The sequence below is a fragment of the Taudactylus pleione genome, unplaced genomic scaffold (genome assembly GCF_031769625.1).
Source record: "Taudactylus pleione unplaced genomic scaffold, aTauple2 ptg000147l, whole genome shotgun sequence".
NCBI lineage: Eukaryota > Metazoa > Chordata > Amphibia > Anura > Myobatrachidae > Taudactylus > Taudactylus pleione.
Genome location: NW_028284549.1, coordinates 1,427,492 through 1,453,218, shown reverse-complemented (window position 1 = coordinate 1,453,218; position 25,727 = coordinate 1,427,492). Strand labels below are relative to the sequence as shown.

At 43.4% G+C, this 25,727-nt stretch overlaps 1 protein-coding gene across 3 annotated transcripts in view; it reads right to left on the bottom strand.

The window, feature by feature from the left end:
* The window catches only part of ERBB4 (erb-b2 receptor tyrosine kinase 4), a 1,059,049-nt gene that overhangs the window by 13,085 nt on the left and 1,020,237 nt on the right, over positions 1-25,727 (bottom strand). For 2 of the 3 annotated variants that reach the window (XM_088474081.1, XM_088474078.1), the window contains one exon: positions 8,828-8,875. The exons of the other annotated variant lie outside the window; for it this stretch is intronic. In XM_088474081.1, the coding sequence (XP_088330207.1) occupies positions 8,828-8,875 (48 nt within the window). The remainder of the gene's footprint in view (positions 1-8,827; positions 8,876-25,727) is intronic. 3 annotated transcript variants of the gene reach the window in all.

Here is a 25,727-nt window from a genome sequence, read left to right as displayed (position 1 = left end):
AACCCGAACTTTAGTAAATATACCCCTATCTCTCTTTTGTCTTTTCCTTAGGGAGCACTAACAATGCATGGTTTCCATTTTAAAAGATCCCCAGGTGGAGCTAATTATTTCACTTGTGATTCTGTGAGGAGACCTGGAAAACATGCACTGTTAGTGCTCCCTGAGGAATGAGTTTGGGAAATATTGGTCTAGTACATTCTATGAAATGATAGCTAAAATCTGATTGGTTGCTGCTATGCGTAGCACCACCACTTGCTCTCCTTAGAAGGTTTGATACAGTACAGTACATGTTCCCCTAGGATAGTCATTTGCCAATGTTATTTAACTGTCAATTAAACATTTTTCTGAACTTGCATGTTTGTCAACAAAGAAAACTGACATAAGGGCTGTGTCATATGACATGCTGCCCCCCCCCCTCAAAATGCAGGGTTCTGAATAGGGGCATTTTAATAGAGGAGGGGGCCCATATGCAGTCTCCATCCAGGACCCCTCCTTTCTGGCCAGCATCACAAGGGAGTAGACTCTAGCGCTGTGGAAGACTCCGGAAACATGGCGCTCTGGCCATCTGCCCGGTGTTTCTTCTACTGTGCAGGGAAAATGGCCACCGCGCCAGTTTCCTAGTGATTTGTGCAGTGCTATTGACACATGACTCTGGAGAGGTGAGCATTGAAGAATATGGGTGCAGTGTGGGCCCCCCTGGACCCAAGGGCCCATTTGCACCTCCCACCCTGCCTCCATTTTAGATACACTACTGGTTCTGAAGTTTGCTTAGTGAAATACATCAGTAAATGAAGAGCATTATTTCGGTGTAACCAGGCACAAACAATATTTATTTACTAAATAGACTTAATAACCTTGTGGGTTTTCTGGCTGGGTAGATTTGTAGGGAGATGTCACTGAGGCACAGCCCAAATGCTTCTGGCTCATTAGGTGCTTTTTCAGAAAAGAAAATACCTCTTCTAAGCCAAATGATGATACCTCACATTTGACAGGAAACACCGACCTCTACACGGGCGAGATGTACAGTACTAAGCATCGTATCCGCAATGCAGTACATCGCGCCTCTCTTCGGGTACATACTGTGGTTGATTATCGCAGTATGTATCTAGGCGATGCAATCGGGAAGCTGGCTGACATAAGCCCGACAGTCGCATTCCCGACTGCTTTATCCCGGCGAGGGTTAAATGACAGGCATCTAAATCTAGACGCCTGTCATTTTTCCGACACCGGGAGACCGCGAGCGGACAGCCACGGGGAAAGGAGGGTTAGGTTTAGGGCTCCCGGGGGGGACTTAGGGTTAGGCACCCCCCCCCCCCCCCCAGGAGGGTTAGGCTAGGGGGAGGGAGGGTTAGGGTTAGACACCACCCCGGGGGACTTAGGTTTAGGCAGCGGGGAAGGGGGGGTTAGGTTTAGGCACTTACAGGGGGGATTAGGGATAGGCACAGGCGGGGAGGTTAGGGTTAGGCACCCCTATGGAGGGTTAGGTTAGGTTAGTAAGTACTCACGATCGGGATTTCCAGCGCTGTCGGGCTGCCGCTGCCGGGATCTCTTCATTAGTCTGCCTGCCTGCCGCTGCCGGGATTCGAACTCCCGGCCATGCGGCCGGCGGGATTTCATACCGCTTCCGTACCTAGAAATGCAGTGTGCATCACAAAGAACAGCTCTCGGGACTTCCAGGCTTTAACACTCAGAAGTCCCTCTGGTGTTCTGAAGATGGCGTTACCCACCAGGACAAAGCACAGCTTTGTACATATGGGGTATGCTGTAAAACCACGAAAACTGCATTTTCGGGGGTTTTACAGCATTTTCCACTTTATAGTACATCCCGCGCTATATGTGTGTATTGTGTGATAAAGAGTGTGGCTCAATGACAATAATGTGTCGCTACTTGGGCTACCAAGCACCTCAGCATTAAACAGCAACCAAAACACAAAAAAATTTAATTGGGAATGTAATGTTTTTGTATGTAGGGTTGTTTAAAGATTTAGGGGTCTATGTACTAAGCCTTGGAGAGAGATAAAGTCATACTTGCTGAGGTGCCATGGAGAGGGGGACCCTTTTATTGGAAGGTTCCCACCTCCCCAGGGTTCCCTGGCCTGGGCTGACTAGCGGTTAGGTGTAATGCTTTGGCTGGGGGACCCAGTGAAAGGGTTCCCCTGGCTGTGGCGTTACACCCCCACTAGAAAGAGTCTGCTGCTGGTTGTACTAAATACAGGGGTCCCCTACGTCTTTTGTCCCCTGTATTTACACAAGCAGGACTGGCTCTGAAAAGTCCGGTTCTGGTTGGTCTTTTAGGGGGGGACCCCACATAATTTTTTATGTTAACACTTACCAAGCTTTTACACACAGATGCATGCATGGATCTTTGTGCATGCATCTGTGTCCTTCATACCTGCTCAACTAAAATCACCAGCATGAAGCAGGTCTATGGGAGGGTAGTGTCGAGGGAATGCCTGTCAAGTGATGGCCACATCGTTCAGGTCGGAATGACATATCGTTCGAGGTCTGGTAGTGCGTGCACACTACACGATAAGAGGGGAATCGTTAACGACATTAACAGAACTTCCTGCATGTACAAAAGATCTGAAAATGCGACCAATGACCCGCGGGAATGTGCTTCGGCATCGTGATAAAGAGTTTACACACTGAATGATATGTCGTTCCGATGCATCAGAATCGGTCAAATCGCTCAAGATATGGCCTAGTGTGTAGGGGCCTACAGTGAATAGACACCACTGTGGACAGAGATAAAGCACAGATAGCTGGGAGCTGATTGGTTGGTACTTTATCTCCATTCACTTTATCTCTCTCCAAGGCTTAGTACATAGATCCCTTAATTTCTGGGCACTTTCATTGGTGATCTAATTGTCATGTGACACACACATGTGAGAGGTCAGTGATGTAGGAGGTACAGCTTCAGATAATTGTGATAATTATTTATATTATTGTGGGCACTAAATGGAACTTTGAGGAACAAAATGCCGATTATACAATAAACACCTCTCCCAAAAGCCACGTTACTCACCGGACTCATCCTCGGACTGCAAAATGTATTGTACATCCATGTGGTCCTGCATATTACAGTCCCTACAGGCTTTGATAAAGGATATTTTTACCAGCTATTCTTATTTGCCTTGCGAGTGGGGAGCGCCATTATATCATTAGACCAAGTAGCATACCCCGACTGTTTAGGAGGATGGTGCTTCTTTGTATAACATCACTCTGTATATACATCTGTTTATACTTTATACAATGAGTAATGCACATATTTACCTCTACAGTTATCCTACTAAATATGTAAAATAAATATTAAGAGAAGCTAGTATTAAAAAATAAACAAACATCCAGTTATAGAGTAGAGTGAATAGAAATTACGTAGAGATGTTTTTATTATAACACTTGCAAAAAAAAAGTACAATATATAGGGTATTTAAACCACTTTAATGTTATTTCACTACATCCTATTTCATGAGAAATACGTGTATTTGAAAGTACTTTTCAGTCAATATTTTTCCCTGTGCTCGATTCCAAAGGCCAACATTCCATGGTTCAGTGATTTTGGGGTCCAGCAGTGCAAAACCAGGGATAATTACAAGCTCTGATCTCAGAGAAGTATTCATACAGGTTTTCCCCATTACTACTCAAACTTGCCGACATTGTATAAAAGCCGTCTGAGAGATAATGGAGGGCAGGAGCTGAGTGGGAGATGCGAGGGGGGGATGTGAACTGCATTGTTGCCATATCACTCCCAATGCTCAATATCTAGATTTGCAGCAGGGACGCAATTCGCCACCAAGTGCCCCGAATGGCCCATTTCACTAGGGAAGAGGGACAATCAGTGAGGCCGGTGTTCTCTTTCGGGAATAAGGGAAAGATTGATTAGTCTGGGTAATGCATGGGGGGGGGCTCATTGTCTGGAATCTGATTGGAGACTGCTGCTTATACCAAATCAAATTCTAACTGCATTTCATCTTTAAAAAACTCTTTTATCTGAATAGAGTTTAAGAATTTGAGCTGCATACATATAGTGATATACGTACTGTAATGGCTCTAATGTTATTCTCTAGTAGTGTCAGAACATGACTGGGCTCATTCAGACCCACTCGCTAGATTTGTTCGCTCTCACCCAGCGTATGCAAATCCGGCACACACCCAGCAAGGCGGGCGATCGCACGGCAAGGCATAAGCACGCCCACTATGTCTTGGCGTGCGATCACTTTGAGTATGCAAACGCCCTCCAGCCTGTTATAAGACGCCCACTTGCGCACGTCATCTCCAGGAAGTGTATGAAACCATCAGTACATCGAGGACCGTCGGATGCGATCGCAGTGCTTGACTATACCCTGCCGCAAGCACTGCGATCACTACAGTGTGAAATACAACCAGGTGACGTGTGCTATGACGCTGTCTCTAAATTATGCACGCCTCTGAAACGGCACTGAGACGCTCAGGCACGCCTGCGTTCGCACCTCCACTCCCCCATTGTTAATGGCCAGCCCCTGTCACCACCCACAAACGGCCTCTCCTGTCACTCACTCTGATGGGCTGTCTATGCGCAGCGAGCGAACGCTTCCCGATCTCTCGCACTGGTTCACGCACGTGCATTGCGATGCATACGCATGCGCAGTTTGCAAATACCGGCCGGCTACGAGCGAACGCATCCTAGGGAGCGGGTCTGACTCAGCTCCTGAGTGATCTGTTATCTCTTTGTGAGTGTATTGTACTATTTTGCACATGACTATAGGGGGTTAATAATACGAGCACGTAGCACTATTACATGTCCTGCTATAACAGCCTGTGGCACAGTTCATACTTGTGGGCTTATCCAAGTGGAACTAATTGCTGAACATCTGTAAAGCTGAATGTCTACAATCACCCAGTCATTGCAATACAGATCCACTGTTCTGTGGGAAGTTCGGTCAGAGGTTAAATGCTAAACTACAGTTATTGTCTATAATCTCCAAGCAATTAGTTTACAAAAGACACGGATACAATTTGTTACCCGGTCAAACGGGTTTTTCTTCTCCAGTGATACGTTGTGCAATCTCTTTATATATATATATATATATATATATATACTGTAATTATAATAACACTTCACCGGAGCCCATGTCCTGGCAAGAGAGTCTTGGTAAATGAAAGCAAAAATGCTATTCAAGAAGTTGTGATTATTATATCACAACTGTATTAATAATGTGGATTGTGATACATATGTCCCTTACATGACTGAAGGTGCAGCATTGCTGAGCACTGGGCACACTCCCTGGTATGATGTATCCGATGGTTATCTGACTTTAGAAGTTCTCTTTGTTAAAAGAGAAAACTCTTTAATGCATGATTACAAGACAATTACTGACTCTAGTGTAAGTGCAGCACATCACCAGCTACTTAGAAAGCTGTAGGATAGCAGGGAGTCTGCATTGTATAATAGGAGATTACAGAACTGGTGCCGGGTATAAATAGGTGGCACTTGCATGTAATATTAAAATGTGTTTCATTTGCGGGTTCAGTTAAACTGTAGGCTCTGTGGGCCTGATTCACTACGGATAGCAACTGCGATTGCAATAGCGATTACGCATGCAGTCTCACTGCGATAGTATGCTAGTCCATTGCGATCGCTACGCCACCGCAGCACAACATAAGGATGCCCACCTTACCTTACACACATCCGTAATCCTTAGCAAGACTGCAAAACCATCGGTAACATTGAGTACCATTGCAGCCTCACCCACACAAGCTCTGACCTTACTCAGGAATTGCTAACTTCATCGCATGCTATGAGTACTCAGGCTGCGTAAGGCATCGCAGTGGATAAGTTATGCACACCCACGCAACGGCATTCAAAGGCACTGGCACGCCTGCGTTTACCCGACCACCCCTCCCCCCCCGTCACCTCCCATAAATGGCACTTCCTGTCAATCACTTTGCATAGTCACTGCGATCGCCGACTGTGTGCGTAATCGCAGTTGCGATCTGTAGTGAATGAGGCCCTGTGTTCCCGTTTCATAGGACACTCCTAATGTCTAAAGGGAAACAGATGAAATCCAAATCAGGGATACAACCTGCAGTATCGGGGGCATGGCCAGTTTTGGCGCTTTGTACAAATTTAGAAATGTTATGAATTTTGTGGCCCTTGCCGACTGGGGAGAAAACACATTGCGTTTATGTCCGTTTGTAACGTTAGTAGAAGCGGGATGCGGTCAGGATACCGGCAGGCGCTATCCCACCCGCCGACATCCCAACAAGGGTCTAAAGATAGGCGTCGAAATCACGAGAGGGTTAGGTTTAGGGTGTGGGGAGGGAGGGGTTTGGTTTAGGCACTAACGGGGGGAGGTTAGGGTTAGGCACCATTAAAGGAGGGTTAGGGTAGGGGAGGGTTAGAGTACTTACCTGCTGCAATACCGCTGTCGGTATTTGATCCGTCAACTAAACAGCAGCCGGCATTACATACCGATTCCAGTAGAAGCATGTAAATGGAGAAATGGAATGGTACCTAATACCTATTGGTTCTAATGGTCCCATACCTACTGGTATTTGATTCTTGGTTAGGGAGAATGTTTCTGATACAAAATGCTCTAGCCTTCAACTTTCCGGTTCTTAATAAACGTTGGAAGACTGTAACTGGGCAGTGACATCTATTTACTGTACCATGAACCTTATTCTGGTCACAAATCACCCTGCTCTCTGTTGCCGTTAAATCTCAGCTCCCGATTTATATTTCCTGCATTGCGCTGGTAAAAGGGCGCTCAGGAATCTCACACAGGAGTAGATGCAGTTAGCCTTGGAGAGAAAGTGGAGTGATATAAACTACCAACCAATCAGCTCCTGTCATTTTTCAAACACAGCCTGTAGAATGACAGTTAGGAGCTGATTGGTGGGTACTTTATCTCTCTCCAAGGCTGAGCCCATCTCCCCTATAATCAGAAGGATTGTTGAGTTTCTCGAATGACGGCGAATGCTCCCATCCTCTCCAGTGAAGAAAGAGTTAAACGCTGCTGGGAGTTAACAGCTCCCCACTCCCCCATAGAGTAGTAATTAGTGTATTTACCACAGCTTTCCACCACTTGCTGACCTACAGCCCAGTCCCAGCATCAGAAAGCAAATGACTGATTGATTCAATTACTGCACTGTCTTCTTATTCACCATCCCTTCTGTGCTGGTGCTGGACACCATATTAATGATGTTCCAGGCGGTTCCTGTTCTTTGTCTCTTCTCATAATGAATAGTTTAATGTCTAATGTTATTTGTGCTCTGTTTATGAAGATACCCAAGTGTCAGGGTGCTGTGGTAATCATCGTGTGGCATCCTCTGCTAATTAATATTTCCAGTGTCTTCCTGCACACATTCTCCCTGTTCAGAATGTAAAGGCTCAGAAATCGCCCTGTAGTTCCTTATTGCTTTATTTTCCCATGCTCCTTTACAGTTCAGTTATTGCCGATCGGTTCAAACCCATTGACTGTTACGGCAAGTTGACATCTTTTAAATGACTAAATGTAAACTCATAATAGAAATCACTGTGTTCAACTGTACAGGGTAATCAATAATGCTTTTGTTCAATAAAGGTGCTTTTTCATTAATTACTGGGCTTCTGCCTGCTCCTGCCATACAATATTGCATGACACATAACAGGTAGTGACAAAGGCAAAGGCATTTTCAAGGCTCATAGAACATTCTGTATTGGGCAGAACAGAATTAAGTTTTGCGGGTACCTTTGAACCGTCCCCTATAAAAACCTATAGAGGCAGCCATTTTGTGTGAGCCAAAAGTGTGCCCTATAAACACCTATAGAGTCAGCCATTTTGTGTGAGACAAAAGTGTGCCCTATAAACACCCATAGAGGCAGCCATTTTGTGTGAGCCAAAAGTGTGCCCTATAAACACCCATAGAGGCAGCCATTTTGTGTGAGCCAAAAGTGTGCCCTATAAACACCCATAGAGGCAGCCACTTTGTGTGAGCCAAAAGTGTGCCCTATAAACACCTACAGAGGCAGCCATTTTGTGTGAGCCAAAAGTGTGCCCTATAAACACCCATAGAGGCAGCCATTTTGTGTGAGCTTTTTTGTGCCTGCAACATGCAACCTGCTCCATGCCTAGGTTATAGTTTGTTTTGTATGAAATTGATAGAATAGTGGTTTTAACAGTTACACACAGAAAACTGGTTTGGACATGATAGAAGGAGAATAGGAGGAGATACATACTAATACAAATCAAGTCTTGAGATTAGAGTTTTGAATGAGACAATTGGAGCAAGTGATGGCTGTTGACTCATGGGCAGTGAGCTACCCCCGATCATATGTCAGCTGGATGCTTCTCCAAGATAGCGATAGCCTAAAGCCTTGTACAGAAACTTAATATAGGATCTTCTATCTGGGCCGGTGACCTCCAATAAAGAGCCACGTAGCCACATAGAAGCTGACTGTGCAATGCTGTAGAACGCCCACCAATCTCTCGGTACCAGACCTCATCGGTAACAGCAATATGGAGCTGGGCCAAATGCCCTTCTGTCACTTTTACCTTATAGACCTTAGCATGGAAGCTTGAAGTTAGGAGATGAAAGAGAAGTATGGGGAATGAGGTGTGAGACATAACTTAAGACACATGCTTTAGGGGCTAGGGAGAGGAAGGAATTTTTGTCAGTCATTTTGGCCAATATAAATGTTGAGTTTGGCTGACAAGGTCTAATAAAAAAACATGTGATGTGCTTTTTGCATGACATGCTTATAGTCTTACTGGTAAGAAATTACACCCCTAGGAGAAACCGAAAAAAACAACCAGAGGGTGAGTCAGTCAAGACATTTAAAGATTAAAGGCCAACGTGAAATACTTACTCCTGACATAGGGGTGTAGGCAGGAGGAGGGCTGTGTCCAATTTCACTCTGATAGGAAAGAAAAATGGGATGATGGGAATAAGAATGAAAAGAATTCATGAGCTGTATGAGCTAGTAAGAAAAAAGCATGCATCACAGTGACTCCATTTCGTAATCCTGGGTGCAGGGCAACACTCTGAAACAGACATATTCCACTATAATGTGCAAGACAAAAGAAAATGTAATAGCCCAAAAGCATATGTCAACATACTATTTTACTTTCTCTTTACTAATCAAACCCACAAAAAAAATGGATGAATTGGTACCTTTTTAAAGTATAAGTATCACCTTTACTACCCATGGAGGCGGCCATTTTGCGTGAGCCAATATTCAACTATTACTGAAGCATAAGAAACAGGTTTCAGTTACTTCACTAGTGAGATAAAATGTGGACTATTGGTCAGCCCAAAAAATGGCCTCCACTGACTGTAGGTGACCAATCTACTTTAAACCTATGAGCCCTTCTGAGTTTTGATTGTGAAGCACTTCTGCAATAACATGCTAGTCTAGCACTACGCTCCTAGAAAAGGACTCGGTGGAGAGATATATTGATACAGTATGTGGCGGGGAGGTTACATAGGGGTCTATTTACTAAGCAGTGTTAGGAGACAGTGAAAAGTGATAAGTCTGTGAAAAGTGCCAGCCAATCAGCTCCCAACTGTCATCTCACAGGCTGTGTTTGAAAAATGACAGTTGGGAGCTGATTGGCTGGCACCTTATCACTTTTCACTCTGTCTCCTAACACTGCTTAGTAAATAGACCCCATAGAGTGCATCTGAGTACTGTATATGCTGTGATTCCAGCATCATGTGAATTTCATAAACTTTGTTGTACCGTAGGTGACTAATCAGAGTGTCACTGTTATTCTAATAAAAAGAAAATAAATCCCCGTATTCTGCAGCCGCAGCATAACGCTGTTTCCGTGCGCTAGGTCTGAATATTATTTCACTCTCACTCAGGGTGAGATTGACTAAACTGTTCCAATAGCAACCAATCAGATTATAGCTGTCGCTTTATATAATGAACTAGATAAATCATGATACCTAGAAGCTGATTGGCTGATATGGGTAACTCCACATGTTCTCCGTGGTTATTCTACATGGCGCAGTCACATATAGCAACGCAATGTCTGCCTCAAAGCAGAGCCTGAGCAGCATAGTATGATCTCACCATCCGCTGCGGCACAGGATTTATAGTCACATGGTGTTACTACAATTATTCAGCTGCTTCTGACAGTTTCAGCAAAAGTATGGCCTGATTCCAGTCAACTCTTGGTCGTCCAAGCTGACAAGGTTTGAAGGCAGTTACCTACAGAACCTGTATCATCTCATCTTACAGCAAGCATGACAGTAATAGACCTTTCCGTTAGCTTGACATTAAGATCCAGGAATACTAAGCACGGCTCTATTCAAATCTAATTTATGGCTATGTCGGCAGAGTGATTTACAGCCTATTTCTTGCTTTCATGTCAAAATGTAGGGCTGACTTTTCAGTGGTTTATAAATCAATATGTAGGGCTGAAAGGACAAGTCTTGGATTTATTTTAAACATGACTATTATGATATATCCACTAAGATGGCAAGCGGCATTGGGCTTAGAATCCCATGGTATCTGCCATGCCAATGTATCATTAGAAAATCTTAGGGCTAACAGAGTATAAAGTCAATCCAAAACTCTTTTTCTTTACTCCCATGGAAGGCTATAGATCAATCATTGTATAGTTGATTATGCGCACAAACATATGTATCCATCCAGGGCCGTAGCTAGGGTAGCGCGGCCGGTGCCATGGCACAGGGCACCACAGGTCAGAGGGCGCTGTTTGGGACTGTAAAATTTCTGTTTATTATCATTCTCACTTGTAGCTTCCTCTTATTTCATCCCCAGCATCTCCTGGCCTCCCCCTATCTCTTCCCTGGCCCTTCCCCATGAAGCCATGGCCCTTTTTTGGGTGCATTATGTCCCTTTGAAAAATGAGGGGGGTGCCAATGCTCTTTCTGGCACAGGGCACCAAAAAGTCTAGTTACGGCTCTGTATCCATCCAATTATTTTAGTCAGCATCCAACCTGCCAACTGTGCTTTCATACAGTACATACTTAGTGATGGGCACCTAGAGGGCATGACCTAGTGCCAAACCAATGGCATGTAGATGACATCATGCAGTAATTGTCAATCATTTCAAACATGGCTGGAACACAAAGTGAACGCTTTTCATAGCGGGTCGCTAGGACGTTTTTAGTGCTGAGATAAGCATCATACGACATACGGGACCTTCTCTACACTGTATGACACTGGATTACACAGTTGATAAGGCATTGCAGTTACAAGAAGACCTCAAGCAAAAAAACAGAATAGAAAACCCCTCTGAAGTGTGTCCTCACTCATCGCGTTCTCTCCCAAACCGAGCGTCCATCTGCTCAGGCAGAAATGTTTCTCAATTCCCCACTGTGTATCTCTGAAAGCAGTGAATGCCAGGATAATACCAGCCGAGCGTTAATATCCTGGCACACCCACAGCAATGTGCCTCTATAATCATTAAGTAAATAACAACACAAACTTATTGGCTGGGATTATTGCTAGATCCTCTCAGCAGTCTGCTTCTTATTATTGACCTTTAAGATTTCCTGCGTTTGATATTCTCCCTATTGCTTGGCGTCGCAGGTACATGGCTGAGCGGCCGCGTGACTTTAGACACATGAAAGATACGGCTCTGAGGGAGATGTACAGTAATAAACAAACACATGGCGTCAGAATGCTGCATTCTATATGAAACAAGTGACTACTTGGCTTCCACAGATCCTCTTTGCCCCTTCTATATCTGCGTACTTATGCAGGCTATACATCTATGGCCAGATTCCCCATTCTGCCAATCCGACAAACTGCAATCAAAAAGACCATTCGGCAGACAACGATGATTTGGGGAATTGGGGAAATTCAACACGATAAAAATCCCAGCATCGCCGATTCCAGCCATTTCTGGGTCATAATTGGGGAATTCGAGATTCTCCAACATGTTGGAATTCCCCGATTCCCCGACCCCAGCAGAACGGTGAATTGGGGCAATCCATCGCAGAGGTGTGAGCCCCATTACTTTATTGATCAATATACTTTACTACACTGATTGTTTTGTGATGGCGGTATTCAAAGTACAGTAAATATTCTGGTCTATACTACAGAACTTTACAGTGTTAACGATACGGTTGGCAAAAAAAAAAGGAAAAAATATTAGATAGATAAGTAGATTGAAAGATATATTGTAAAATAATTAAATATTTCTGGCGCTATTAAAAGAAAACCAAATGTCAGTTGTAAGATTTAGCAGGTTTTTTTTTTTGCAGCATTTCTCGTGGATTCTTTCTCGTTATTTATATTAATTGTAATACCGGGACACACCGTGCAGTAAAGGTTTGTCCTAGTGAGGAGAACACAGGCATTTAGTGTCCTCTTTCTGTTGTCTTTTGTAAATGTGCAGAACGAGTGACGATGACGCCGGGGACGCAGTGCATTGTGGGAGAAAGCTGGAAGAGAACTCTCTCGTCCCGCTTTTCTCCAGCAGACATTAATCCATCTTCAGATGGCGTTCTCGGTTTTACATTAGTTTTGCATCGCAAAAGTTTCATGTTAAATTGCCGAAGTGTCTGGAGCCTACTGTAAACTATGGGACCGGCACTTCCAGCATTTTAAAGCCGGGTACACATTAGATGATACGTCGTCCCACATCGTGCAGTGTGTACCCGCTATGTCGCTCCCACGGGTTGTCAGCGACATCGCCCGTCGGACCTGCATGTGGCATGGCCCCCGCTGTGGCGCCATCACTCCCAGCATCAGCAAGTGTGTACGCACTTGCCGATGCCGGCACCCCGCCGCACGACACATCGGCTGGGTACACATTGCAAAGTGTGTACCAAGCATCACTGATGTGCGGTCAGGTTTTCACACCCTTTTCACATTATTTTAGTATCACCTATAGTTATTACAGGGCAATTGGAGTAGAATTCGTAAAATTCTACTCAAACCCCTAAGTATCACTTATTTTTAGTAAAGCAGATCGCATTTCCCATAACTGTAATGGGAATTGTGATCCAACCAGAGTTACTAAAAATAATGAAAAAATATCGGGGAAAGCCCTGTGATAGTAACGCCACCTGGAGGTAGCATTATCCCGGGTCTCCCCCGGTTACTGGACTCCTGCTCCACTCTAACGGGGAGAGCAGAACCAGGAGTCGGTCCCAGTAATCAGCTGTTAGACCACAAGCTGATTACTGTAAAAAAAAGAAAAAAAAAAATAGTTAAAATTTTTTTTACTTACCTGACTCCAGGGACCGGTGATCGGGCCTCTGGTGATGACTCCCCTCCGGTCAGCTGGTCTCCCATAGTGCACTGCTGCCCGGTCATCAGGTGATCGGGCCTCAGTGCAGTATGGGAGATCACCTGACCGGAGGAATGGAGAACATCACCGGAGGCCCGGAGCATGCAGGTAAGTGCTATTAAGGGAGGGGGGGTCCGTGATCGCGGGGGCGGGGCTTAGCGGGTAGCAGCGGCGATCGGTCGACGCATGCGCGGGCACTTAATCACGGTATTTTTTGCGAAAATACCGTGATAAGGCTCCGAAGGGGATTTGCAGGGACAGAGCTTTATCGCAAGCTCTGTCCCTGTAAGGGATTTGTAGTAAATCCCTGTGATATTGCCTGAATTCGCAATGCGAATTCACTCTGTAATATCACACTACAATCTGCATTCAATATGCGGATTGTAGTAAATAGAGCACCTAGGGATACTCCAGAGTTGTGACTATATACATTATAAGAAAAATTGTAAGAAAATATTATAAATATCTTCTTTGTATTATTCTAATAATTTTATAGTCACAACTCTGGAGTAAACAGTGTATGGCAGGTGAGGTACTGCCTCCCCGTCTTGTCTACCATTTCCATATATCCCAAAAAACACATCAAATTCCCAGCACTATATACTGCTGTACCTTTGTATAATGCCCACATGTACCCTCGGGTTCATATATGTATCTGTAAATCTGGCTCTGATACTAGCCAGAGTTTCCCCAGCCATTTACCTCACTGCACTTTACTGCCCAGCATACGAAATAGTGTGAAACAAGGTATTCAGTACTTTTATAAATAGACCTCACAGATTAATAGATAATAGATAAATATAGATATTGAATAGATTGTGAAATAGATTGTGAAATAGATAGACAGACAGACAGACATGAGATAGATAGACAGACATGAGATAGATAGATTAGATAGACATTAAATAGATATAAGATAGATAGACAATAGATAGATAGATAGATAGATAGATAGATAGATAGATAGATAGATAGAAAATGAAATAGGTAGATAGATATTAAATAGATATGAGATAGATAGATATTAAATAGATATGATATAGATAGATAGATAGATAGATAGATAGATAGGTAGATAGAGATAGATAGATATGGGATGAATAGATAGATAGATAGATAGATAGATAGATAGATAGATAGATAGATAGATAGATAGATAGATAGACATTAAATAGATATGAGATAGATAGATATGAAATAGATAAATATTAGATAGATAGATAGATAGATAGATAAATAGATAGATATTAGATATATATATATATATATATATATATATATATGAGATAGATAGATAGATAGATAGATATGAGATAGATAGATAGATATGGGATGGATAGATAGATATATATGAGATAGATAGACAGATAGATAGATATAGATAGATAGATATGAGATATATAGATAGATAGATAGATAGATAGATAGATAGATAGATAGATAGATATGAGATAGATAGATAGAAAGATAGATAGATAGATATGAGATAGATAGATATAGACATTAAATAGATATGAGATAGATAGATATAAGATAGATAGATCGTTATGGTGCATACACACGGTCAGATCTGTCAGATGAATGATGAACGATTGAAAGATTTTTACCAACGATTTGAACAATTTCAGACTGTATTAAAATGAATGAAATAGTCCAAATCTGACTGCAACCACATCAGAAGTCAGATATAGTTATCTGACATCAGATATGAATGATTGTACGATTTTTTAAATCGTTATCGTTCAGATCTGACACAAAATCTGACCGTGTGTATGCACCGATAGATAGATAGATAGATATGAGATAGATAGACAATAGATAGATAGATATGATATAGACAGATATCAGATAGATATAAGATAGATAGATAGATAATAGATAGATAGATATGAGATAGATAGATAGATATGAGATAGATATTAGATAGATAGATATGAGATAGATAGATATGAGATAGATAGATAGATAGATATGAGATAGATAGATAGATAGATAATAGATATATAGGAGATATGAGATAGATATGAGATAGATAGATAGATAGATAGATAGATAGATAGGAGTTAGATGGATAGATAGATAGTATATTAGATAGATAGATAGATATGAGATAGATCGATAGATAGATAGACAGATAAGGCTGCCATCGGGCCAGCAACATTGCTGCCCCCTCACCCTCGCGCACCCCTCATTGTGGCTCTGGATATAGAAAGATGATATACTGTATGTGACATAGATTATTGCAATAAACCCTACTGCATCTGCAGCATCCATCACATGGCTTTTTGACACAATTTCCTTTTATTTTTCTTTTGTTCTAAAACTCAGCTCTCTGTGTATCATAAACCACAAAAGTATCTATTGCGAGTTTATATCTTCATGGTCTTGCAGGCTGGATTACATTGGGACGTGTGCAGGGACAATGAGAAGTACGGTGTGTCCTTGTGATCCTAATAATGGGTTTCTCACTTCCCTTGTCAGAACATGAGGTGTGTGCGGTGTGGGTTGGATTCTATAAGCCTCCTGCCACGGCTGTTACTGTACCTCAGATAGAAACATACCACAGCCACCGTGTTTTGGAATATTTCCTTATAAGTGAAATAAATGTGATGTACTGTGTGAGGTAATAGCTATCTCCTTACATGAGTGCCAGCAGTTGTTGATTTGGAGCTGCCATGACTCTGGCACTGAGCAGGAAGCCGTACAATTGTTTGGCTCTCATATATTGTTATTGTGAGATTAAAAAAATGTAAAAACACAAAACAATGGAATTCTGCTGCACATCATTCATCATAGAGAGGGGTGCAGGGACCTCCCTAACCTCTAACGCTGTCACATGACCTCTGTCAGTCCTTAATGTCATTGTATTTATGTGTAAAATAGAGGTCAGGACTGAGGAACGAGTGTTAGCACTTAGCCCAACATAAGACTAGAAGGAAAAGTTCAATAATCTATGGCAGCATCCTGCCGTCTTCATGTCTGTGCATCACTCCGACCACTGTTTTCCCATCCGCAGTCCTCATCATTACAATCAGCACCCACCTCAGCCTAAAACTAGCCGGGAAGTCATGTAATAAGCTCACGACACTCCTGTGAGACACGTGTGATCAGCACGTCCACGCGTTAACTGCCCAGAAACGCCCATCTCACAGTCACAGAGCCACCTGGCCTCACACGGAGCAAACCACCTACTCTCATATCCTCTGCGCAGTCTACGATTGCGTATTGCGGCACCTGAGGGATGGTTCCTCACCGCGTTAATTTGCTACATCGTAAACAGTGATGAGGGACAGCGGCAACTATTCCAACGCTTGTACAACAAATTTGTGATTGCAACATTGTATAAATTTCCAATTCCAATAGTAAAAATTCCTTCCTCTATTGGAAGTTTATTATACCTTCATAGTACATACCTGGTGAATGTCTGCTATTTTTGCCTACGACGTGTTTTATGTATACTTTGTTTTAGCCAGTGTATGTTGCAGAGTTTTGTGGTGCTTTAAGCAAGTTATGATGATGAAGATCCAATGGAATTAACAGTTTGTAAACTGGAATTTCTCAGGCACACGGCAACATTCTGTGAAAGGGAAGAGGAGGTGAGGACCCAATGGAAGCTGAGACAGCAAAGTGCACCCAAAACCACAAATAATCTAAAGATGACTGCAGATTATTGTACCAAACCCTGATTGACAGACTGCAGGCGTTTAGGGGCGGCATCAGGCAGCGTCCCCGACAACGGAGGCTTGGTGGCCCCATTTTTCCGGTGTGCTGCATCCTTGTACGCAGTTTCACCAGCTGCAGCTGCTTGAAAACACTGGGTACCCTGAGTTACTTTGCTAATGGATTTATGACCTCTGTTCAGCATTTAGCAAACAGCGGTAAGCTTAGAGACTGTACCGCTTACGCCATCTACAGATGGCGGCAATGGTGACCCAACGATGCCTTTCCGAGCTTTGCTGTGTCCCCACCGTGTTCGAAGCACAATGCGAGTGTACAGAAGTTCATCATGCATGCACATTTTTTATTAGAATTATTGGGTAGTCAAATACGGCACGGTGGCTCTGGACATACTCCTGCTGTAGCTGTACATATACTCATGTTCATATTTGTAAGGATAGCTGCTAAGTGCTGTAATACTAGACATGGTAAGGCTGGAAACAGCGAGGTAGACAATGCGTATTAAGACATCCCCAGCCCTGATACTATCTTATTCCTAAACATGTCACAACTAGACGTACTTACAGGGGAGCATAGCTGGCACTGCGTGGCACGTGTTACTGAACACGGAACCGCACTCCGAGATGATGACTGGGCACTCTGACAGCAAACAAGGGCCTGTCTCAGGGGGCCGCTCTTTCCAATCTGGTTTTCATCCCGTCTCTGATAAGCTGCAAATAGCAGCCTGTGCCTCTGAATGGAGCTGGTGTTTGCTCAGGGAGGGTGGGAATTGGGACCTGATTGCCTGGCCACATCACCAGAGCGATGTTTGAGCTGCTCACATACATCCCTTGTAAAAGGAAAGTGAGCCAGGGTTTAGGGAGCCCTAAAAAGACGACACTCGGCCAATGCGTTCACGTAGGTAGAAGAGTCACGGAATAACCAAGGTAGCCACTTTTCTTCTTTCAGGGGGAGATGTACTGAGCTTTGGAGAGAGATGAAGGGGAGAAGTTGCTCAATGCAACCAGTCAGCATTTTAACTGTCATTTATCTAGCGCAGTCCATGAAATGAGAGACAGATGCTGATTGGTTGCTCTGGGCAACTACTCCGCTTTATGTCCCTCCAAGGCTTGGTACGTCTCCCCCTTTACGTGATTGTTAATTACTACACCATTTAAACCGGTGGTAGATTAGGACAATAATGACTTTCAGTGGGCAAAGAATGAGCCTCCTGCCTGTTCCTCCTACGTGCCTGATGGCGTTTTAGTACGCTTATATTCCACAATGGTGACATCACAGAGCGCCTGATTCATGTACATAAACCCGATGGTATACACATGTATCTGATTGATGTGGGGCTGCGCATGCGCCGGACCCGTTTTGCGAATGTTCAGAACTGGTCCTGCGCGATGTCTGGCTGTCCAGCAGTTTTGTGGCTCTGCGGAATATGTGTGCGCTCTATAAATATCTGTTTAATATTTAATAAATAAATACATTTCAATTTCCCACGCATTCTATTTACTGTGTACAAAGTAAAGTTATTATAACCATAGTCTAAGTGCATAACCCTTCTAGCTCCATCACCTTGTATCTGCCAATACGTGGCCCAGTTTCTCACTTAGGGTCTTATTCAGAGATGTAGGCTAACCCGATGGTTAGTGCACATCTCCAATGGTTTAGGGTCTGTGCGTGTGCTGGACCTGTTCTGCGCATGTGCAGAACAGGTCCTGTGATCTCGCCCACCGACCCTTCCAGTGCCCAGAGTGTTAGGGGGTGGGGGCGTGGCTGGCCACCATACCCGGCAAAGGGGGCGTGTCGTCCCCATTTTTTGGGAGGAACCAGGCCAGGATCTGCATCGGTGGACGCAGATTTCCTGGCCTCGCAGCTCCCGTGACGCAGCTAGGCTGTGGTAATCTTCAGCTACCGCAGCCTGGCCCAAGGGGCTACCCTCGATCTCAGTTTGCAGTCTCCTTTTGCATTTCAGATGGATGGAATTGCACAGTTGCTGGTGTCCAGCACTGCAAATTCCACCCATCTCTAAATCAGGCCCTTAGCTTAAAGCAGGGGCCAATTTATAATGGGTGCAGGGTTATACTTACCTCTCCGGAGTCCTACGTCAGCGCTGACGTAGGACTCCGGAGAGGTAAGTATAACCCTGCACCCATTATAAATTGGCCCCTGCACACTCTAGTGCCCAGAGTCTATAAGTGCGTCGGTTGCCACGCTGCACTCAGTTCACCGCCGGACTAAGAGGAGGGTGCCCGTGATGGAGACTGCACTCCTCTCTTGAAACGCCCCTGGTTTAAACCTTTTATATAGCAATTTATTATCCTGCTTTTATTAATAAACCTACATTGCTTAATGTCATAAGCAACTGTGGACACCTTCCATAAGCAGGCCTCCTACACGAGCAATAATAAAAGGCTGGAAGAGATCACTGCACTATGCTACAAGTAGCTATAGCCCAGCCTGAATACAGTATGTTCTGTTTAATACTACGCTTGGTCCTCTGGGTTCCCTACCCATGATGAACCAACGCCTTTAGCTTGATCTAGTACTATCATCTCTTGTAGCAGATAGTTAAGTGAAGCAGTACTGAAATGAAATGAATTGCAAATGACAATTACAACAAAATCCATTGTAAAACTTCCTCCCTCCTAACCATTAATCACGTTTGTTAGGCATGGCCGGCCCTTCATGAAATGATGTTGACTCTCTGTTATACAATTATTTTGCACAATATATTTCAGAATTGGATTTATTGGAAGAATTGTTTTTCCACGACTGAAGTCAAACTCAGTTCAAATATAATTTCCTGTTACTGATTTTCTTCCCTTTTTGAAGTTTTTTTTTTTAATCGCCATTCCAACAATTTTGTGGCAATGACCCTGTTATGGGGTATTCTTAAATATATGAAACAGTGGCCTATTGCTTATTGCACTTAGGGCCTTTTTCAGAGATAGACGCAATGGAAATATTTACGCAGATTGAGCGATTGTTAGCCATGACGTATGCGTGTAAGCTACACTGTGCGCCCGCAGTGATTGAATTGCGATTACGCTCACAAAGATGATTAACTCGTAAAGTGAGTGACAGGTGGTCAGCGTTTGGGGGACGGGAGAAAAACGCAGATGTGGCGGACCGCTTAAACACTATTTTCTGGGCGTATATAAATTAGCCGCTGCGTCCTTGCTGGCAGCAGGAGAGCGTTATGCGTGTCTAGAGACCGGCTGTGTCTGTGGCAGCTAAGACTTACTCAGCAGGCTGATGGCAGCCTGATCTGTGCTCAGTGTTTCCGGTTTTGTGCGTGAGCGGCGGATGTGAGAAGCTCTCAGTGGGCGTCTCTAAGCTCTGGATGGCGAGTGAGTCATTTGCATATTTTCAAATGAGATTGCAGCTGCGTTGGAATTTGTGTCCATCTCGGAATCAGGCCCTTAGTTCCCTAACAACACATGGGTGAATGCCATTAATGCAAGGTGCTTCATCTGTCTTCATTTTGTTTAGCCATAACTGCAGCTAGAGTTCTTCTGTTTTAGACAAATAACATTTTATTCTGTGCACAGGCTATACTACATATACACAATCTCCTGAAAAATAAATATATTTTTAAAAAATTATCTTTCTCTTTATCTTCTACACTTTTTTCTAGTTTATCATAGTGGCCAAATATATTCTATTCTATTTTCCATTACACATGTACTATGCATATGGAATGGTATTGAAATACTGACGGCTGTTTAGCCGTCTGTTCAAATCCTGACTACGGCAGCCCGACAGGAGGACATCCCGACGCTGGCTGGTAAGTACCCTAACCCTCCCTTCTCTCCCCCCTAACCCTCCCTTAGTGGTGCCTAACCCTAAAACCCAGGGGGGGTGCCTAACCCTAATTCCCCCCCGACGGGTGCCTAAACCTAACCCCCCCTTCCCGCACCCTAAACCTAACCCTCCCGGGGGGTACTTACCCCAAACCTCACCCTAGTGGCGCCTAACCCTAACCCCTCCTTCCCCTAGCCTAAACCTAACCTTCCCTGAGGGGTGCCTAACCCTATATCCCCCCGGAGGTTTCTAATCATAATCCCCTCTTTGGTAGTATACTTACCCGGCTCTTGACAATCGGGATACTGGGGTCGGGCTTCCAGCGTCGGGATTAAGATAGGCGTCGGTATTTTGACACCTATCTTAAGTCCCGTGTTGGGCATGTGTAGTTGGGGTTTAGACTGTTGTCATCGTGTCTGCTGGTCTATTAACTACATTCCATATATATATATATATATATATATATATATATATATATATATAGAGCAGGTCAAGGTAGCGGCACTCAATGGATTTAAACAAAGAAACACACAGCAAGTCCTTAATACATCAACGTTTCAGGTTTATTACAAACCATCTTCAGGATGATGTTGGTGCGACTGATGTTGAGTCATTGTTGGAGTGTTTACAATCTCCATCGCAAATGCACGAACCACGCAGCTTGAAAGTGGGTGTCTCAGCGCTCGCACACCCCATCCCAGTGTCCCGCACGAAGGGAAGGCTGAAATTAGCATTTGCATATTCTCGCAACCTCTATTTCGAGTGCGGCTGTGGCCGCGGCTGCATTACCGACCATTTCTCATCCAGGCCCAAAGGACCTATCTTACCGTAGTTTGAGATTTTAAAACACCCACTTTTTTTTTTATTTTGACCAGAAAATGAGTCAAAAAAATCTGACCCATTATTTAATATTCACTAGAATAAATATAATAAGGATTCTGGCTCATATTACTTAGTTAAAAGCTACACATACTGTGTAAACAATTCCACGGAATATTTATTTCTGTGTATTTTAGTCCAGCCATATTATTACCCGCCCTCATTATTTTTTGCTGGTTATAATCCTGGGGACCCAAAACTCTAGTTCAAAGATATCAATTTAATGTGGATTGTTCCGATGTTGCTATTTATTGAATGGATTAAATTGAATGACAGTGAGGAGCCAAAAGGTGACACCCCCCCTCCCCCCCTCCCACAAAATGATGGACTAGTGTTTTGTTGAAATGTCCCCGTGTATGAATCATGTTCCAGCTCAATGTACAATGAAAGGAAAAAGATCAGTTACGGTCTAAAATACATCCAATTTGGCAGCTGTGCAATCTTCTGTCACAAAAATCTGACCTCTCAAACACATCGGAAAAAGTGTCACAAATACAGAAAGTAGGAGAAATAAACAGTCTGAAAGAGGGTATGAGAGAGAAAGGGACGGATGAGAGGCTGGTGGGTAGGTTCTGTCACATCAGCTCTATATCCTCTTGCACAAAGCTGCAATCAAGGCACATTCTGTCTTCTCAAAGAGTGTTATTGAGGGTAAAAAGAAGGGGTTCCTTCTAGTTCATCCCGTTAATGCAACACAACAGAAACTAGGAACTCTTTCACTCTCCCAGCGCTGAATAGCGAACTGATGATAATTTCTTTTTCTTTCCTGCTTAAATGCTCCGTGGTGCTGCCATCAGTAATTGAGCTCCTTGTCTAGTCTCTCTTTTGAGGTTTGAATTAAGCTGATGAGGAACGGGAATGAGGAACCAGCCTGGCCATGTAGGAAGCCTTATAAGCACGGAACCCCCACCCATCCCCGTACACAGCTGTGCCGAGATGACACACATGCCAAGCAGCTTCTCAAGGCACCAGTTACATACATAATGTCAGTAGATACAATCAGGCTTTTTTTTTTTTAAATGGTCACAGGCACAAAAAATATTTTTATTTCTTCAAATTTCAGAGAGTATAGAAATAACTTAAATCTCTCCTTGTGGCAATGTACTGTACTATAGATGTGTCCTCACTAACCCATCCTTATATTGCACCAAATAGCCCCGTTTGGCGTGCCACTAAAAGCCTGACTGAGCTTTGGCATGCATCCAGTTGCTCAGTATGTTACTAAATGTGTGTTCGTTTTGCAATATGAATGCAAAAAAAGGCACATAGTATGAAAGCCCTGAACACAACTAGTGACTGTGCATGACAGAGCAGCAGTGTGTGCAGGGCCGTAACTAGGGTGGTGTGACCAGTGCCGTGGCACAGGGCACCGCAGGGAAGGGGGCGCTGTTGGGCCTGTAACTTTTCTTGTTTATTATCATTCTCACTTGTAGTTTCCTCTTCTTTTATCCCAGTATCTCCTGGCCTCCCCTATCTCTTCCCTGGCTCTTCCCCATAATGCAATGGCCCTTTTTCAGGTGCAATATCTTATGTCCCTATTTGATAAAGGGGGGGGGCAAAGCTCTCTCTGGCACAAGGCACCAAAACAGCTCTGAGTGTGCAACACGGTTGCTAATCTGAGAAAATGGCAAGAGACCGGGAGCCAATATGACTGAGCTACATTATGTGTCTTGCCGTGCAGCAATATGCTCAACATGTGAATTTACACTACTACAATTGCAACAAAAATGCAAATCCTAAGCACTCACGGCCTGATTCAGCAAGGATCGCAATTGCAAAGCTGCACGCAGGCTATAGATATATGATGTATTGCATCAGGCTATAGATATATGATGTATGCACACAGGCTATAGATATATGATGTATGCATGCAGGCTATAGATATATGATGTATGCACGCAGGCTATAGATATATGATGTATGCACGCAGGCTATAGATATGATGTATGCACGCAGGCTATAGATATATGATGTATGCACGCAGGCTATAGATATATGATGTATGCACGCAGGCTATAGATATATGATGTATGCACGCAGGCTATAGATATATGATGTATGCACGCAGGCTATAGATATATGATGTATGCACACAGGCTATAGATACATGATGTATGCACGCAGGCTATTGATATATGATGTATGCACGCAGGCAGCTTTGTAATTGCGATCCTTGCAAGATATAGTAACGCAGCAGGAGGCATCACGCCTCCTGTGCATTACTTATCTGAGCTGCGTAGTCCTGGTTGCTGCAGTTGAGAGGAAGAGGCCAGGAAATCTCTCAGCCAACGGAGATCCTGGTATCTTCCCTCCCCCCCAATGTTGGCGACATGCCTCCAATTAAGGAAACTGAGTCCATCGCCGCCCCCTCCCCCCCAACAAATGCCAGCAGACTGTCAATCACTGCTAGTCTGCGAGCGGGATCGCTTACCCATTCTGCACATGCGCAGAACGGGTCATGCGCCTACGCATATACCCGAACATCTGAAATCTGCGTTCAGCAGTGCACTAGAATCAGGCACTCAGTAAAGTACAATTCTGTTTATATGTAGCTGTGATGGAAAAAAAGGAACTATATGGTGCGAGACTTAGGTAAAAGAGTGAAAAGCTAAAGGTTGATACCCGTGGTGCAGCGTATACTTTATGTTGCATCATGCGTCTCACTCCATATTGCACAAAGATGATGGGTAAAAAAAAAAAAACATCTGTATTTAACTTAATCATAGCATAAGAAAATAAAATCCACATTTTTCTAGGGTCATTTACAGTTTTGTAAAACATCATATCTGACCTGTGTGAATTAATAAGATCTACAATAGGTGACGTAGCATTGGATAGTTGTAAAATTATAATTGACTTTAATATCATCCCAAAATTACAGTACTCTAAACCCAAAGCATACAGATGGGCCCTCTGTTACTCATCCCCATTTACCTAGCTTTAGTTATACATTATCAAATACAGTATCCTAAAGCACAGCTAGATCTCAGAGAATACTTCTTAAACTGTATTCAATTGTATTGGCAAAATGCAGTTTATGGGGTTTCATTACTGTAAGATTCCTATATAGGACAAGTGAACTAGATACATGTTCAAAAGCAAAAATATTCATAATGGGACTGCTGGGAAAATTATACACAATTATCTCTGAATTAAAGTATAATCACTAATAACAATTATTGATGAGAGAGAGAGTTTCAGCACCTTGGCCAGCGCCAATACTGTACATAACAGAGAGAGAGTTTCAGCACCTTGGCCAGCGCCAATACTGTACATGACAGAGAGAGAGAGTTTCAGCACCTTGGTCAGCGCCAATACAGTACATGACAGTGAGAGAGAGTTTCAGCACCTTGGCCAGCGCCAATACTGTTCATGACAGAGAGAGTTTCAGCACCTTGGCCAGCGCCAATACTGTACATGACAGAGAGAGAGAGCATCAGCACCTTGGCCAGCGCCAATACTGTACATGACGGAGAGAGCGCTTCAGCACCTTGGTCAGCGCCAATACTGTACATGACCGGGAGAGAGCTTCAGCACCTTGGTCAGCACCAATACTGTACATGACCGGGAGAGAGCTTCAGCACCTTGGTCAGCACCAATACTGTACATGACAGGGAGAGAGCTTCAGCACCTTGGTTAGCACCAATACTGTACATAACAGTGAAAGTACAGTACTAAGCTCTTTAGCTTTCTACAACAATACTTTCCTGTCAGTTAGATTTCAGGTTGCTATTTTATTCTATGGTTACTGTATACAGTATGTGTTTAAATTTGAAACAGACCTTTAAAAAGTATCCTAAATGTTTATTTAAGGACTAAGTAGAGAAGTAGTAGTGAATGGCTGATTCATTTTTTAAAGGCACGAAAATCTAGGAAACATGTTATGGCAGAGACAGCAAATTTAGATGTGTGCTATACTTCTCTGTTACACAGCGTTAAAGATTCATAAACAAGGAAAATACAGGAATATATTATAAAGAAGACAAAAATATTACATGGGAAAATATGAAGGAAGAGTTCCAACAGTCATAGGAACAGTATAGATAAAACTATTAGGTTTTTTATAACATTATGTTAAAGCACATGGTTTTATAGAATACATGGCTTAATCTGTAATATTCAATGTTACCCAAAGGTTTTACA